We start from the raw sequence: 14,268 nt of genomic DNA on the forward strand, positions 1-14,268 counted from the left end.
GTGTGCTGCAGATAAATCCTTCATGCGGTTTATGTATTAAAAGTGTCCTTATCAGATCTTTTCTGCCTGTCTGCTCTCTGGTAGTGAGTTTCTCTTGTGGCTCTTTGTTCTGAGCCACTGTGACATTCACTCTGGTGATATTGACACGACAGGCTCATCGTGGGATCAGCACTTCAATTTCCCTGACAAATGTTTGCTCTGACAATTTCTCGTAGTTCCCGGAGGCATAGCGCCAGAGTCGCTCACCTTCACCCCTCTGGATGACATGATCTTCCTGAAGTGGGAGGAGCCTGTCGAGCCCAACGGCCTAATTACGCAGTACGAGGTGAGCCCATGGAGACACTTCTGTTAGATTAACTTACATAGTTCATAGAACAGCACAGACACACGTGGAGTGAAGCGGTACGCTTCATTTTTACATAATAAATGCACAGTGATATATATTTTACACTAAAAGTTTTGGGGTCAAAAGTATAAAATTCTATTTTTAATTAATTTTATTCATGAGGAAACAAAGTCTGTGAGGAGTTTTGAGTCTTATTTCAGAAGCTTTGAGCCCACAAAATACAGGGCATCTAGTTTGAAGAATCTCTTTGAACTTTATTTTGAAAAACCAATACAATCTCAGGCTTATGATCATTACATAGTGATATTATGCACTGCTGTTTATTCTTTGCTATTCCAGGTGCTGATGAAGAAAGACACTTCAAAATTTATATTAAGACTTCACAAGCAATTTATTTAGGACAACAAAATTCACGCTTGACGCACCTTGTGTCACTGTACGAAATTAATCATATTTTGTTCTCCTTTATAGATCTATGGCTAAAACTCCAAAATTAAAAGAAATGCAAAATGATTAAACATACTATTTTTTTCTGCAATGTGGTTAGGCTCCTCTTATATGATGATGTCTAATTTCTTGCGGGACCCCCTGCCTGAATTGGTGTCCGAGAGCTGGTCAAGCGTGAAATCATCTGAATCTGATCAACCTCAATCTCTCTATGCATCTCCAAAAATATCAGATATGTGGTGTTTGATTAGCGAGCATGTTGAGGGCTGCTGATATCGAGAGACAAACAAACGCTTAACCTTTAAGTCAGGGGTCTTCAAATCCAGGTTTCAAGGGCCGGTGTCCTGCGGCTTTTAGATGTGCCCCTGGTCTAGCGCTCTTGAATCAAATGGCTGAATTACCTCCTCAGTATGCAGACAAGTTCTCCAGAGTGACCTCATTATTTGATGCAGATGGGTTGAAGCAAAAACATTGGCCCCCGAGGCCTGGATTTGAAGACTCCTGCTTTAGGTTTTAACAGGCAGATGCTTGAGAAAGAGTCTGTTTTTTTTGTTTTGTTTTGTTTTTTTAAGGAAAACTCAGATTTTTAGCATATGCAGGTACAGTGTGTTGCTGATGTCCTTTTAGAAACTTGCCAAACTCTAATGTTAGGCTGCTTCTGATTCTCAAAAGCTAATACTCCAAAAAAAAAAAAAAAAAAAAAATCTATTCCAAATTTGCACTCGTTCAAACGGAGGAGCCGATACCAGAGCAGAAAATATCTGTTATTTCCTGGAAACCGAAATGTGCCAGTTCTTGTAGTGTTTTTGTTTCCCTGGGGTGAAAAATACCCCCCTGTCCATTTACTGAGTCATTTTCAGTATCGCTGGCACAAAGCAGATTCAGTACACTGCGTGCTTAATCACTAAAATCTTCCACTGGTGCCCCCTTTCAGTGCACGGTTCACTGTGTCCGTACTAACAAAAATAGCAGTAAGGGCTGGATACACTCGCTGACCTTGCACACAGGCTTCGACTTAACATTGCACTTGTCCCATTGGAACAGAGGCTGGCACTATTAATCAATAACTCACACACATTTGTTTTAGCTGTGGGGCTTCCATTTAGCTAGGTAATGATTTTGTATTTACTGTACACTCTCTGTCTGTGGTAAGCAATCTGTAGGTCCGCTTACCGATCCTCACAGCAATGCTTCCTTTCTTGACCTCTTGTGCAAGGACTTTATTTAATCAGACCCCTAGGTTGACAAATAAAGTGATTTCTGCACCAGATGGTTTGGACTTTCTCGTGAGGATCACTGTGACCTGACAGAGAAAGCTGTGAGAAATAATCTTCATTACTCTGAGACTGAATCGTTGACCACAAGGTCTGAATGCCATCGACTGCCCTCCGCTCTGCAAACCTCCATCGCTGTTCTGCCAATCATCTTCCACCCGTTTCTCCTCAGTGTCCCTTTTCTGTTTGCTTAATTTCTAATAGGTAACAATTATATCGCAACAACAAGCCGATTAGAGAGAGGTTGGGAGGTATCCTCAGCGTGTGATGTTGGCACTCCCAGTTCATAATGTCTGCTCATGTTCGTTCCTTTAAATTAAAAGGACCTTCTTCAGCTCTGATGTACGTCATAATATCCTCACCCTAATTGCAGGCAGGTCACATCATTTAGCTCTTGTCTCTTTCAAACAGTTCAAGTGGAAGCTCTCCACCAGGTACATGCGAGGCAAGAAACCTCTTGAAGAAAAACTTTCTGTGAAATTACACTTTTTTTTTTTTTAAGGACGGTGATCTGTGGCATTTTGTTAACAAGAGTTAATTGAACTTATAAACACGGATTTAAACACTTGAGTATACTTTTAATGCAGGGTGTCCAGAGTTTTTGACCTCAATAATGCGCTACTTAGGCAGGCAATCATTCATCGCTCGCATTAGTTTAAAAAAAAAAAAAAAATCCCACCACGTTGCTTAAACCCATGCAACTTAACAGTGGCAATGTCAATTAGGTCTTATTCATGTGAAATTATAAACTGCACCGGCCTAATCAGCACAACCCATTTAAGAAGCTAATTTATTTCTTAATTGAGTGAGTCATAGTGAGTAACTTCTATAGAGCCTTTCAAGGGGTGAGTTAATAGTCTTACATGAAATCTGTCAAAGTCTGCAAACACAGCTCAGAATCAGGGCCAAGGTGACTTGTTCTTATCCAATTAAATGAAATCATCTTGTGTTTTCTCACCTGCCAATAGATCAGCTACCAGAGCACCGAGTCGTCTGATCCAGGCATAAACATCCCAGGACCCAGAAGAACCGTGTCTAAGCTCAAGAATGAGACGTACCATATGTTCTCCAACCTCCACCCGGGAACGACTTACCTGATCTCTGTTCGAGCACGAACGGCGAAGGGCTTTGGCCAGACCGCCCTCACCGAAATCACCACCAACATCTCAGGTACAAACACCAATTTCACCAATTCCCTGTTTCATAGCATACAAGTTATGTACACCTTGGTACGCACACTTTGTTGGCTTCCTGCACCGTTGACAACAAATGAAAAATACATTGATTTTAAACTGTGGACTTAGAGGACATTTTACAATCAGTTTTTGAGATTTGCAATAAATATGTCTTCATTTTTTATTTGAATGTCATTGTTAACTTCAGTTCTCGTCATATTTAGCTATCGATTCATTTAAAATGCTTAAATTTGAGTTTCAGCAGTTAAAGTCTGTCTTTAATAATATTTTCCTTCCTGTGAAACATTTTTAATTTACAGTGCATGAAAAAAATTTCCTTACCTAGCTGAAAAAAAAAGAAATACAATTTTTGAAGTATTTCAACACCAGAAAAGAAGAGCACAAGAAAGGGTGAAGGCACACAGATCGGTATTGTCGGTTAATTAAAGAAAGGGAATAAAGCAAAGGAACGTCAATGACCCCAGGAAAGCTATTATGACAAACGACAGGTAAAAATATTTTTCTGCATCATTTCTGACAACTGCAGCGTGGAAAGAAACAGGTGCAAATTGCTCACATCTCCTGGATTTCACGGGTAGGACTGCTTCTGCATGTATTAGTGAAAAATGCTTTGTGAATCCAGAAAGAAAACATATTTCAGGAGAAAAATGGTTGTAAAAATGTTGAATATTGCACAACTTTTTAAATGTATCCCTTAGATCGGAGCCACATTTAAATTATTGTTGTTTGCGTCAGTCTTGTTTCACTAGATAGGTCATCGACAGTACACTATAAAACACTTTGTTTATTGGCTTCAACAACATCCATCTTGTAGCCTTTATATTCTGCACTAAGTTCTTAGCCATCATGTAAGGACTTCGGGATTGGTCTCTTTCGACCTCTGTGTTTCTCCTTCACTGAGGTAAAACTGCGGCTCCCACAGTGGAGGAGCCATATTTCATCACTTCTCCAAACTTGCGGGACGCTGTCAGCTCACAGTCCACAGGATATAAATTAACACGTAGAAGGCAGAGAACCTCCTCAGAGGGAAGCGTGTTGTGTGCAGCGCATGAAGAAAAAAGCAGACACATTCGTGAGACCTGAATGTCACTTCCAGGAGTCTCTGAGCCCATTACTAGTGGTAGGATTTCAGCCTTTCTGTTGCCGTTTCCTTTTGACGATGCATTCTCGCTAGCTAAAGAGTGGGATTACATCTCAGAGGAGCTCACCGCAGTCCCGCTGTTTTACCCTCCCTTTCTTTTTTTAGCCCATATCTCTTCGCAGGTAGGTTCACGTTGTGTGTTATAGATTAAACCCGCCACTCTGGCCTGTCGGATGCTTACGAGAGAGACTTCTGGCACCAACCCAGACCACGGATAGACTTCAAAAGTCTTTGCAGATCATCATCTTCCGGCTTCAGCGGCCCACAGTGCAGAACATTCACTTACGCTGAGCGTCTCCTAAATCTGCGCTGACAGCTAGCAAACACTGAACACCTTCAGCAGCCACTACTGTCAGCATCTTTAAACAACACCCCACCTCACAATACCTGACTGCACACATTTCCTCATTGGCCGGCGCACTTATACATTCAGCGGTGTGCGTCGCTGTGGCTGATGCACTAATATTCTTCAGACAGACTGGACCTGGCAGCAGGCTTCAAACTGTTTTTTACTGCCATGCTCCCTTAGCGTCAACAAACACACACACACACACACACACACACACACACACACACACACACACACACACACACACACACACACACACACACACACGGTTTTCTTTAAAGCCGCCGCCCGTAATTGATGTCAGCTCTATTCTGCCGCAGTATTAGCAAACTGCCTTTTAATTCGATAATTATCTATGCTTCATGAATAGTTTGCTCTGCTTCCCCCTTACTAATTGACTGCTGATATTAAAGAGAAATGTGCCACAACATCTCTGGGGAGGAGCGCGACTTTAGCCAAATCCCTTCAAATGAGAAAGCCATTCAATTTAGCCTCACTCCTGTGATTTTTAATTGGCGCTGTGTCCAAGACAACTGGAAGGGGAATTCGAGTATCGTGCTTGAAATGAGATTGTGGGTGTTTGGTGTTATATAAATGTTGTGTCTCCATGCTAAAAAGGAGTAGGCATTCTGCTACTACTGATCTAAATCATTGTCGTTGTTGTGAAACGTCGAAGGTGCAGTTGAATTAGTACTGCCTTAATGAGGAGTGTGAAGGCAAGTTTATTTGCTTCTACGGCGCCTTGCAGTAGTATTCATACCCCTGTGATTTTCTTACATTTTGTCACCTACCTGAAACTTAAATTTATTTAAATTGGATTTTGTGTTACAGGTCGACACAAAATAATGCATAATGCAAACAGAATTTTCAGTTCTTCTGAGGACAAATCTTGAAAAAGTATTCAGCTTCCACAAATGAATAATTACAGAGCTACCTTTTGCTGCAGTCATAGTGGACTGCAGCAAAAGAGCCTTTTACAAATCTAGAGTATATTTTTGCCTGTTCTTATTTGTAAAATATGTGAGTCAAGTCTTTGCCTTGGCCATAAATTTAAATAACATAAATTGATTTTGATCCAAACCTTTTCATTGTAGCGCAGGCAGTATTTTTAGGGAGGTTGTCCTGCTTTAATGTAACCCTCTGCCCCGGTCTCAAGTCATCTACTTTGGTTACAGGATTCCCCTGTAACTAGTTTAGTCCATTTTCCTGTCAAGTCTAACCAGTTTCCTTGTCCCTGCTGAAGAAAAACACCTGGACAACATGATGTCGCCACCATCATATTTTACTGGAGGAAAGGTTCAGGATTGATGTGTAGTGTTAGTTTTCTGCTATACAGAGTGTTTTGCCTACTTATATTCTCATCTGATCAGACCAGCTTCCTCCACACATTTGCTGTGTCTCCTAAATATTTGCAGCAAAAGGAGCACATTATAGTTTTCCTTTTACAATGGTTCCCATATTGTAACCCTTCCACAGAGAGCAGATTTTTGGAAAGCAAGACTAATGGTGCTCCTCCTGGCTCCTGTCTGCAGATTCTCTCATCTGAGCTGTGAATCTCTGCAGCTGCTTCCAAAGTAACCATGGGCCTCTTGGCTGCTCCTCATATTAATGTTCTCCTTGCTCGGCCTGTTGGTTTAGGTAAAATGCCATGTCTTGGTACTTTTGTAATTCTGCCATTCTTTTCAGGTGGCAGATAAAACAGTGTAATGTGGGATATTCAGAGCTATTTCAAGACCTCTTTAAACCTTTTTAAACTTCTCCACAGTTCTAATAGTGGCCTGGTTTTGTGTCTGTATTGCGCTGTTTGTTCTTGAATATACTCTGACAAATCAGAACGCCCGCATTTAAACAGAGATTAAATCACACATGTTGACTGTTTATTGTGATATTTGAAGGAAATTTGCTGCATTTGCTTTAATTTGGGATTATCGAAGTCTCCTCAATAGAAATGTGATGTTCATTTAAAAAAAAAAAGTGCAAAATTGGCAAATCCACATTTTCCATGCACTTCACTTTTTTCAGTTATAGACTTTCTCTTGGTCTCTCACATAAAATCCCTAAAAAAATAGGGACTGCATGTGTTGTCTTTGAGACCCAAACCCTAAATGTGTCTGCTATGTGTGCTTCCAGCTCCTACATTTGATTATGGAGACATGCCGTCACCTCTGGGTGAGACAGATCATACAATTACTGTGGTGCTGCGCCCTGCGCAGGGCAGAGGAGCGCCGGTCAGGTAAGATCACCTCAAACGAACATGTCGTGTGCTTTTAATACCATGGTCTATTAAAGTTTCATATCCACTCTGTTCCCAGCACATACCAGGTGGTGGTTGAAGAGGAAACTGTGAAGAAAGTGAAGAGGGAGTTGGGGCTGCAGGAGTGCTTCCCGTTGCCCATGTCTCACGGTGAGGCTCAGGCGCGAGGCACGCCGCACTACTACACAGCCGAGCTGCCACCCAGCAGCCTGCCAGAGGCCTTCACTGTCGGAGACAACCACACGTACAATGGCTACTGGAACACACCTCTGGACCCGCGCAAAAGCTACCTCGTCTATTTCCAGGCAATGAGCAACTTCAAAGGGGTGAGTGATGAAACTCCGGCCAGAGATGTTGCAGATCTGACAGTATTTGATCACCAACCTATAAACATAAGTGTTTAAAGCTATTCCATTGAAGGGCCTTTTTGAATAAGTCTGTTTTTTTTTGTTTGTTTGTTTGTTTGTTTGTTTTGCAGCTCTAATTATGTGGTTAAAGCTGCAGGGCACTTGGCATTGTCTGAGATCACAACGCCCCAAATTATTATTTGTGCTGTTAGAGAAATTGTTGGTCTGAAAATAGGCTGCAAATGTTTACATCCCTCTGTTTTTCGATTCTCCGGAAACAAAACATTTCTGAAAAGGGAATTATGTGCATTCAGAAAAGAGGACCTCTGACTAGCTGAAATTACCTAAAGTCCAGGCACTTTTCAGTTCCAATTCAGTGCTGCTTCCCTGCATCATTGTTTTATAGCAGGTAAATACTCTAGACGTTCCTTGGGGGATGCCACATTACCTGTCTAGATTTCATCACAGGAAAAGTTCCTACATTTGTAAGGCAATTACTTAAACATAATTGGGTGAAGGTGCAGAGAAACAGAGGTAGAAAGCTGGTGTTTTAAGATGTGTAGTCTATGAAACTTGACTGTGATGGACAAAGGTGTTTGTTGCAAGGCAGTAAAGAGTTATGTCACTTTAACATATTTAAAAAATGTACTTTCTTTCTATGCTCTGGTGAAGAACAGTTAAACATTTCACATTTTTATATATATATATATTCACTCATATAGTTTTTGCAATCTTTTCTGTACAAAGTGTGCCAAACACTGACTCGTTGTGACTTGCGTACCAGTGCTTGGTGTAGGTCTCAATTTGTTTGACTTCTTTTCCCTGCATATTTTAGGAGCGCTAACTACAGACGGACTGGGTTAAGTTTCCTGGTTTCAGGTCCGAAATGTCAATAAGCTTTAAAATATTGTCTAAAATTTTGAAGGAAGTCGCTCTTTACCTCCCACACTTTATTCATGAGCACTTTCTTTGAGAGAACAGTGAGGAAGCCCATTCCCATTGATGAGAAGTAATCCTGTATTTTGTGTCACTGTTGGCAGAACTGATTCCCGATTTCATGTCCTTGATACTAGTCAAACTCATTAAAGTGGAACTAAACCCAAAGTTAAAGCACAATCCCGCCACAGACAAGTTTTGAAAAAATTCCACCAAAGTTGGCTGTGCCAAGAGACACTGAGGGGCGCAACCAAGTGTGGGGTGAGGGGATTAAGTGGAGGTGTGAGTCTGAACAGAAAACCCATCTGTTCAGCAAAATCTTGTATGCAAACCATAGCAAAGTTTTCTAAGCCATACATACACAAAACATACTTTGTCATTGTTAAATCACAGACAGGAAACCAACAAAAGGTGCTGTAGGTGGAGATTTGTCAGGTACTCCTGATACCAATCATTTGAGAACATTGATCCCTGAAAGTAGGTTGGGATGTCTGCGATTTTTAAGCCCATCTCACACTCCTGTAGAAAAATCAATCTTCTAATTAAATGTGGGGATGGGTTTAGTTGGTCTCGTAATGCTAAAGCGAAACTAATTTAGATTATAATTTAGTCTAAATATAGACAAAACTCTTTGTCATTCTAAGGTGTTTTGTTTGGGATAATAAATGTCTTTGTAATTATTTAAGATCCATCTCAGTGTGAACTGTCACCGTCTCAGCTAAATCAGCTGAATTTGAAAAGTGACATATGTGTCACTGCCAAAACCTTTGGCCACGACTGTCGCAGAGAAACGACACAATAAATAACTTTTTTATTTGTATCAGTTTTGGCTTCTTGAGTCTCGTCTGTTGATGGCTCCCATATTTTCCTTTTTGAGTCGAGTATGGAATATAAAGTCCCACAAATAGGGCTGGGTGGCTCATCCCTTCCAGTATCATCTGTTTCCAACTCAGTGGAGAAGCACATGGAGGAGAGTGCAGTGTGAGCACTTCACAAAACTAGCCTGCTAAGCATGGGATTAGACTGGGGACGCCTGGCTTTACCAGCGGATGGGATTATGCTTTGTTTGGCCTGGCGAGGGGCCAGCATTCTTGACCCATGGTGCCAAATCATACAGCCAACATTGTCTCCAGTGTTTCAAATCCTGCAACGTACAGTTTCATTCAGTGCTGAAATCTTGCTGTTGCTGGTCTGAAGCAATCCTCTGTACGGAACAAAACACATACACACGCGCGTACGCAATACGCAATGTGTGTTCAATAAAAAGATCAAAATTCATGATTCCCCTCCCAATAATAGAAGCCATTCCAAAGTTTTAGGGTTTATGGAAGTGAAAGTATACAGAACAGGTTGTTACTTGTCCTATAAGTTACAGAAGGAAATAAATGGTGACATGTCACAGCAAGCCTGCAAACAAAATGAACTGCAGTAGTAAAAAAAAAAAAAAAAGTGACAAATTCACAAAGTAAAATGGATTCAGAAAGCATGTAAGCCGGGTAATTAGACTACTAACAAACCAGCCAATCATGCTCCATGGTATTTTTGTCTGATAATAGTGTTATTAACATTTGAGAGCCATCATTTTTCACCTCACAGAGTGATCTGACAGCAGTCACATTCGAGTGTTTCTGAAACAGTCTATTAGAGCCAGATGGTGATGTTTGGCTCATGGAGTCTGTTTGGACCAGGAATGTCCCAGCAATTGCTTAATGGCTGGTGTTGTTTTGGATCGTTCTGCTGATCCTCCAGGTGTAACTAAACTCTACAGGCCTTTCACATTTTAGCACTGCGCTCACAAAATTCAGGCTAAACTAACTTCCACTTTTGAATTTGTTGGATCAAAAGCTTCACCTCAAGCGTTGGCCAATGTATATTTTAAAAATATTTATAATTACATTTTCCTATATGACATTAAATTAGCAACTGATAAGATTTTTTTTTTAAAAAGTTGGTCTGTCGACAGATTTTAGCCAGTTCTGATTTGTACTATCGCCTACTAAATATCTAGTAACGCCATGAAGACTAATAGTCAGAATTGTATTCTATTGTATTAAAACAAAATTAAACCCGACTCTAAAGAACATAATACTACCTTTGTGTTGATTCAACACTATTTGTCAAGTGCAATATTTCACAAAATATGCATGTGTTTCTACAGCATCTATTTGTAATAAACTGAAGGTTTAGTTTATTTATTGTAGCTATACAAGAGTCTTAAGAATACATTTTGTCAGTCAATTTTTTGTTGTGGGAAATATAATTCAGTTTTACAGCTCTGCAGTGAAAAGACATTTTACTAATTTAAAACAAACAAAACAAAATGAAAACAAAAAATTACATTTCAAACTAATACTGGTATGTTTGTTATAGTAAGAAAACAGTAACAGACCAAAACTATTAGCTTTGTGTGGATTTCCTGTAAAGTAAGTTGACCTTTGCCCTTAAAGTGAGATGCAAAAGTTTGAAAGGACAAACAGATCAGCTTTTCTGATATTGGTCAGCCTTTGTTGTTTCCTCATGTTTCCCTCCTTGCTCGTATTTTCCTTGCATAGAAAATACATGTTGCTTTCAGAATGTTTCGTATTTTTCGAAGCGCCAAAGTTGCACTGAAAACAGCCAAGCTACTTTTCTGCAGCAACAACGTCCGTCCCAACGAGACCTGTTAGTACTTAGATATGGTGCATTCACAAATCATAAAAGCTAGGTTTTTTTTTATCCGTTTCAGTGCATCTCTGTTTTCCACCGGACAGTTAGTTGCTTGCAGCAGCAGAGGTCCTGATTTAAAAATGAAACATCATAAAAAATAATGTGTAAATCTTCTACAATTGATTTCTGATCCAGCGTTCTGTGCGCCAGCGTTGTTTTGACATGTCAGATTTAATAATCACTTCAGGTCTTTGTGTCTGAACCTTTTCATTAAAATTCAAGATGAATTGCCAGGCCTCTTAATTGCGCTCATTAATTCAGTATTTGTGTGTGTGTGTGTTTTTTTTGTTTACCTTTATGGAGGCCAAACGCCGCAGTGAATCCTCTTAAAGACTAGTGGTGTTGCAAGTAGTTTCATTGGTTGCATTTGACCCAGAATATTTTTAACTTCATCCCCACTATCATCTCATAGTAGCTGTCAAGCTTGTGTAATTGCTGCAATTGATCGCTCACAACAGTAACAGACTGTTGCTTTGTAGGCCACACCATCACAATCTGTAACGCTTAAACTTTTATTTTGCAGCTTTACCCACTGACACACACACAAACCGTGTGCCGTGGAGCCCTGTGTTGTGCTCTGGCATTTGTGTTTTGTGTTTAGAACTGCCAGGAATCAGCAGCCCCTCTGGCATGACTGGCACTGCGCACAGAGACATGTGATGTATGTTTGACAGTCTGGACCTTGGCAGTTTACTCTTCTGCTGAGCTCTTGCGCATTGATTTAGGTGCCCATTTTACTGAATTTGCCTCCATCCATCACAATAGCTTATTTGTTTACTGCAGCAAACGGCTGACAATGTATGTATCTTAGTTGGTCAAAGCTTGTAATAACTAAATGTATGACTGATCTCAGCTGCTTTGGAGGCAGAATTAGATGAATCAATGTCATTTTTTTTTCTTAAAAGAAAGAAAAAGAAAACTGTTTTATATAATTCAGGACTGAAAGCTCAAATTCAGCTGCTCAGTGTTGCCTTTTCAAAGAACTAAAATTAATTATTATTATTAATTAAAAGGGTTATTAATTTGTAGAAATTAAGGGATGTTGAAATATGCCACAGAAGCTTCAACAATTTTAAATGCAAATCCTAACTCTGGGGCCTGAGAATTTATATTCATGCTTGATATCTTTAACTTTGAACAGTAAATACTTATTCTCTGTGTAACACTTTTTTTTAACCATAATGTATAAAATACTTTACTCAATTCTGTATGGTTTTAAATATAAATAAAGTGCAGCATAATTTATCACTACATGTGCATTTTAAAGCAGTCCTTTGGAGATGTAATAGCAGATAAACACATCTTAAGATTGCATAATTATGAAAACCTATATTAGCGCCATCATTGCTTTTATATCAAGATGACTATGAACTTTGCTCCTGCCATTTGATCAATTAAGACATGTTTCTTCTTTTTGTGTTTTGAAGCTCAGCTTAAAACTTGGTCTTGTTTCAGATGTGTGAAGTGCATGAACGTTTAACGTTTTCTCCGGTCCTAAGATTTTGAGCAGGAGTGCATTCAGTCTTACACAAATAGAACCGTCAGTATAAGTGGAAGATAATGAGCCTATTTTAACATTTTGAACGACATGGGTTATTCTCTGGTGAATCACAAAGTCATATTGAGCAATATCATGCAATAAAAAGCGGTACCTTCTCTTCAAAAACCTTTGGAAAAGTCATGTTTTGCTGTGCTGTAAATGTGAGAGCCAGGTAGAGTACACACAGATGTGATACAACATTTTCTTACACTCATCATGGCAAAGGATGTCATTTTGGCCGTGTTGTTATTCAGTTGTGCCATTTTTTTTAAGATTGAAATATCTTTAGTGAATATTAAAAACAAGACCTGTGTGCAGAAGTTTTCATTTATTCTTTCTCTACACTAGTGAATCAGAATTATACATACAGATTTAATTGTGTGTTCACTTAAGACAATCAACCAAAACCACATCCATTTACAAACTCCATAGTTTTGACTCGGTATTTGGCAATTTGTTCATTTTTCTTTTACAAAGTAAACCCCAGTAAACCAGGCCCTCAGAATGATGCTACTACCACCGTTGGTGCAAATTGACTCATCTAGGCATAGAAAGCATTTTTCTTGTTCATGTTGATCGTTTTGTTTTTTGACTAATCAAGCAGGCTCATCTGAACATTTTTTTAAAACCCTGAGTTTATTTGTCATTTATCTTTTATGTGGATGACAGAAAATCTGTATGAAAAAAATAAAGCTTGTGCAACCGATTGTTGTTTTCAAAGTTTATTAAATGTGTGTATCATTTGGTCTTTCCAGGTCACAAAACGGTTCAAACTCAATATTTCAAAGCTTAAAATGAAAGTGACATTGACAGCAATGTAAACTTCTGGCTCTCAGCATGGCAGCTGTAGACGAGCAGATTAAAACGCTGAATTATAAGCATGTTTGAAGTGGCCATCAGCAATGGCAATTTAAAAGGGCAATTTAACCAGAGTTTAAGAAAATCTATTTTTTTTTTTTTTTGCTTCTTTCCAAATAGGCAAAAATTGCTATAATTGTCCCACAGTGCCTGAATTGGCATCTGTAAATTTTAATTTGATAATAAATCTCCTCCATGGGGGGTGCAGGATGGAATTGGATTACAGTCTTGGATCTCATTAGAGTTATTTGACAAAGGTCCTTTTCATAACGCTGAGATGTCATCAGATGAAGTCTGAATAAAATTAATTCGTTTTCATCGTGGGGCACTGGTCTGAAACCCTCCTTTTAATTACACTCTCTTTATTTCAGCTCCCATCTTTTCTCCCTCAGTGAAAAAAAAAAACCCTATGATCTTCTTTACACACTTCACCACAGCTCTCAGGTTCTAGATATTTCACTTTAATATTGTTTGATAATTTGCACTTTTACTTCATATCAGGATCAGTATTGTCTACTATGTTTACTTGCCTTTGGATGAAACACACGTTCATGTCAATCAATTAGTCTTTATCTTTCGTCATACTCTCAGGGTAATATACTGTGCTTCAGCGATGTGATTTATGCCGTCCTACTTTCTTCTATCATTTGTTTTTCATGTGAAATGCTAAGTGACGCCTCTCCACTGACGGCTGTGTTTTCTTTGCATTTCAGGAATCCAGAATTAACTGCATCCGCATCGCTCGCAAAGGTAATTCAAACAAAGTTTTTCTCTAAATCTGCGAATATTATCCGCTAATTCTTTCTACCTTTTAGCAAGCCAGTGTATCTTAGCACGAAAAGCCATGAACAAACCACGAAGATGTAGTGTACTT

The 14,268-nt window shown here is 39.3% G+C and overlaps 1 protein-coding gene across 2 annotated transcripts in view; it reads left to right on the top strand.

Annotated features, from left to right (window-relative positions):
* The window catches only part of ptprub (protein tyrosine phosphatase receptor type Ub), a 224,870-nt gene that overhangs the window by 158,465 nt on the left and 52,137 nt on the right, over positions 1-14,268 (top strand). For both annotated transcript variants that reach the window (XM_014990707.2, XM_014990709.2), the window contains exons 9-13: positions 216-325; positions 3,036-3,237; positions 6,884-6,986; positions 7,066-7,333; positions 14,108-14,144. In XM_014990707.2, coding sequence (XP_014846193.2) covers positions 216-325; positions 3,036-3,237; positions 6,884-6,986; positions 7,066-7,333; positions 14,108-14,144 — 720 coding nt within the window. The remainder of the gene's footprint in view (positions 1-215; positions 326-3,035; positions 3,238-6,883; positions 6,987-7,065; positions 7,334-14,107; positions 14,145-14,268) is intronic.

The sequence above is a fragment of the Poecilia mexicana genome, unplaced genomic scaffold, assembly GCF_051168715.1.
Source record: "Poecilia mexicana isolate PSO_F unplaced genomic scaffold, ASM5116871v1 scaffold_16, whole genome shotgun sequence".
Classification (NCBI taxonomy): domain Eukaryota; kingdom Metazoa; phylum Chordata; class Actinopteri; order Cyprinodontiformes; family Poeciliidae; genus Poecilia; species Poecilia mexicana.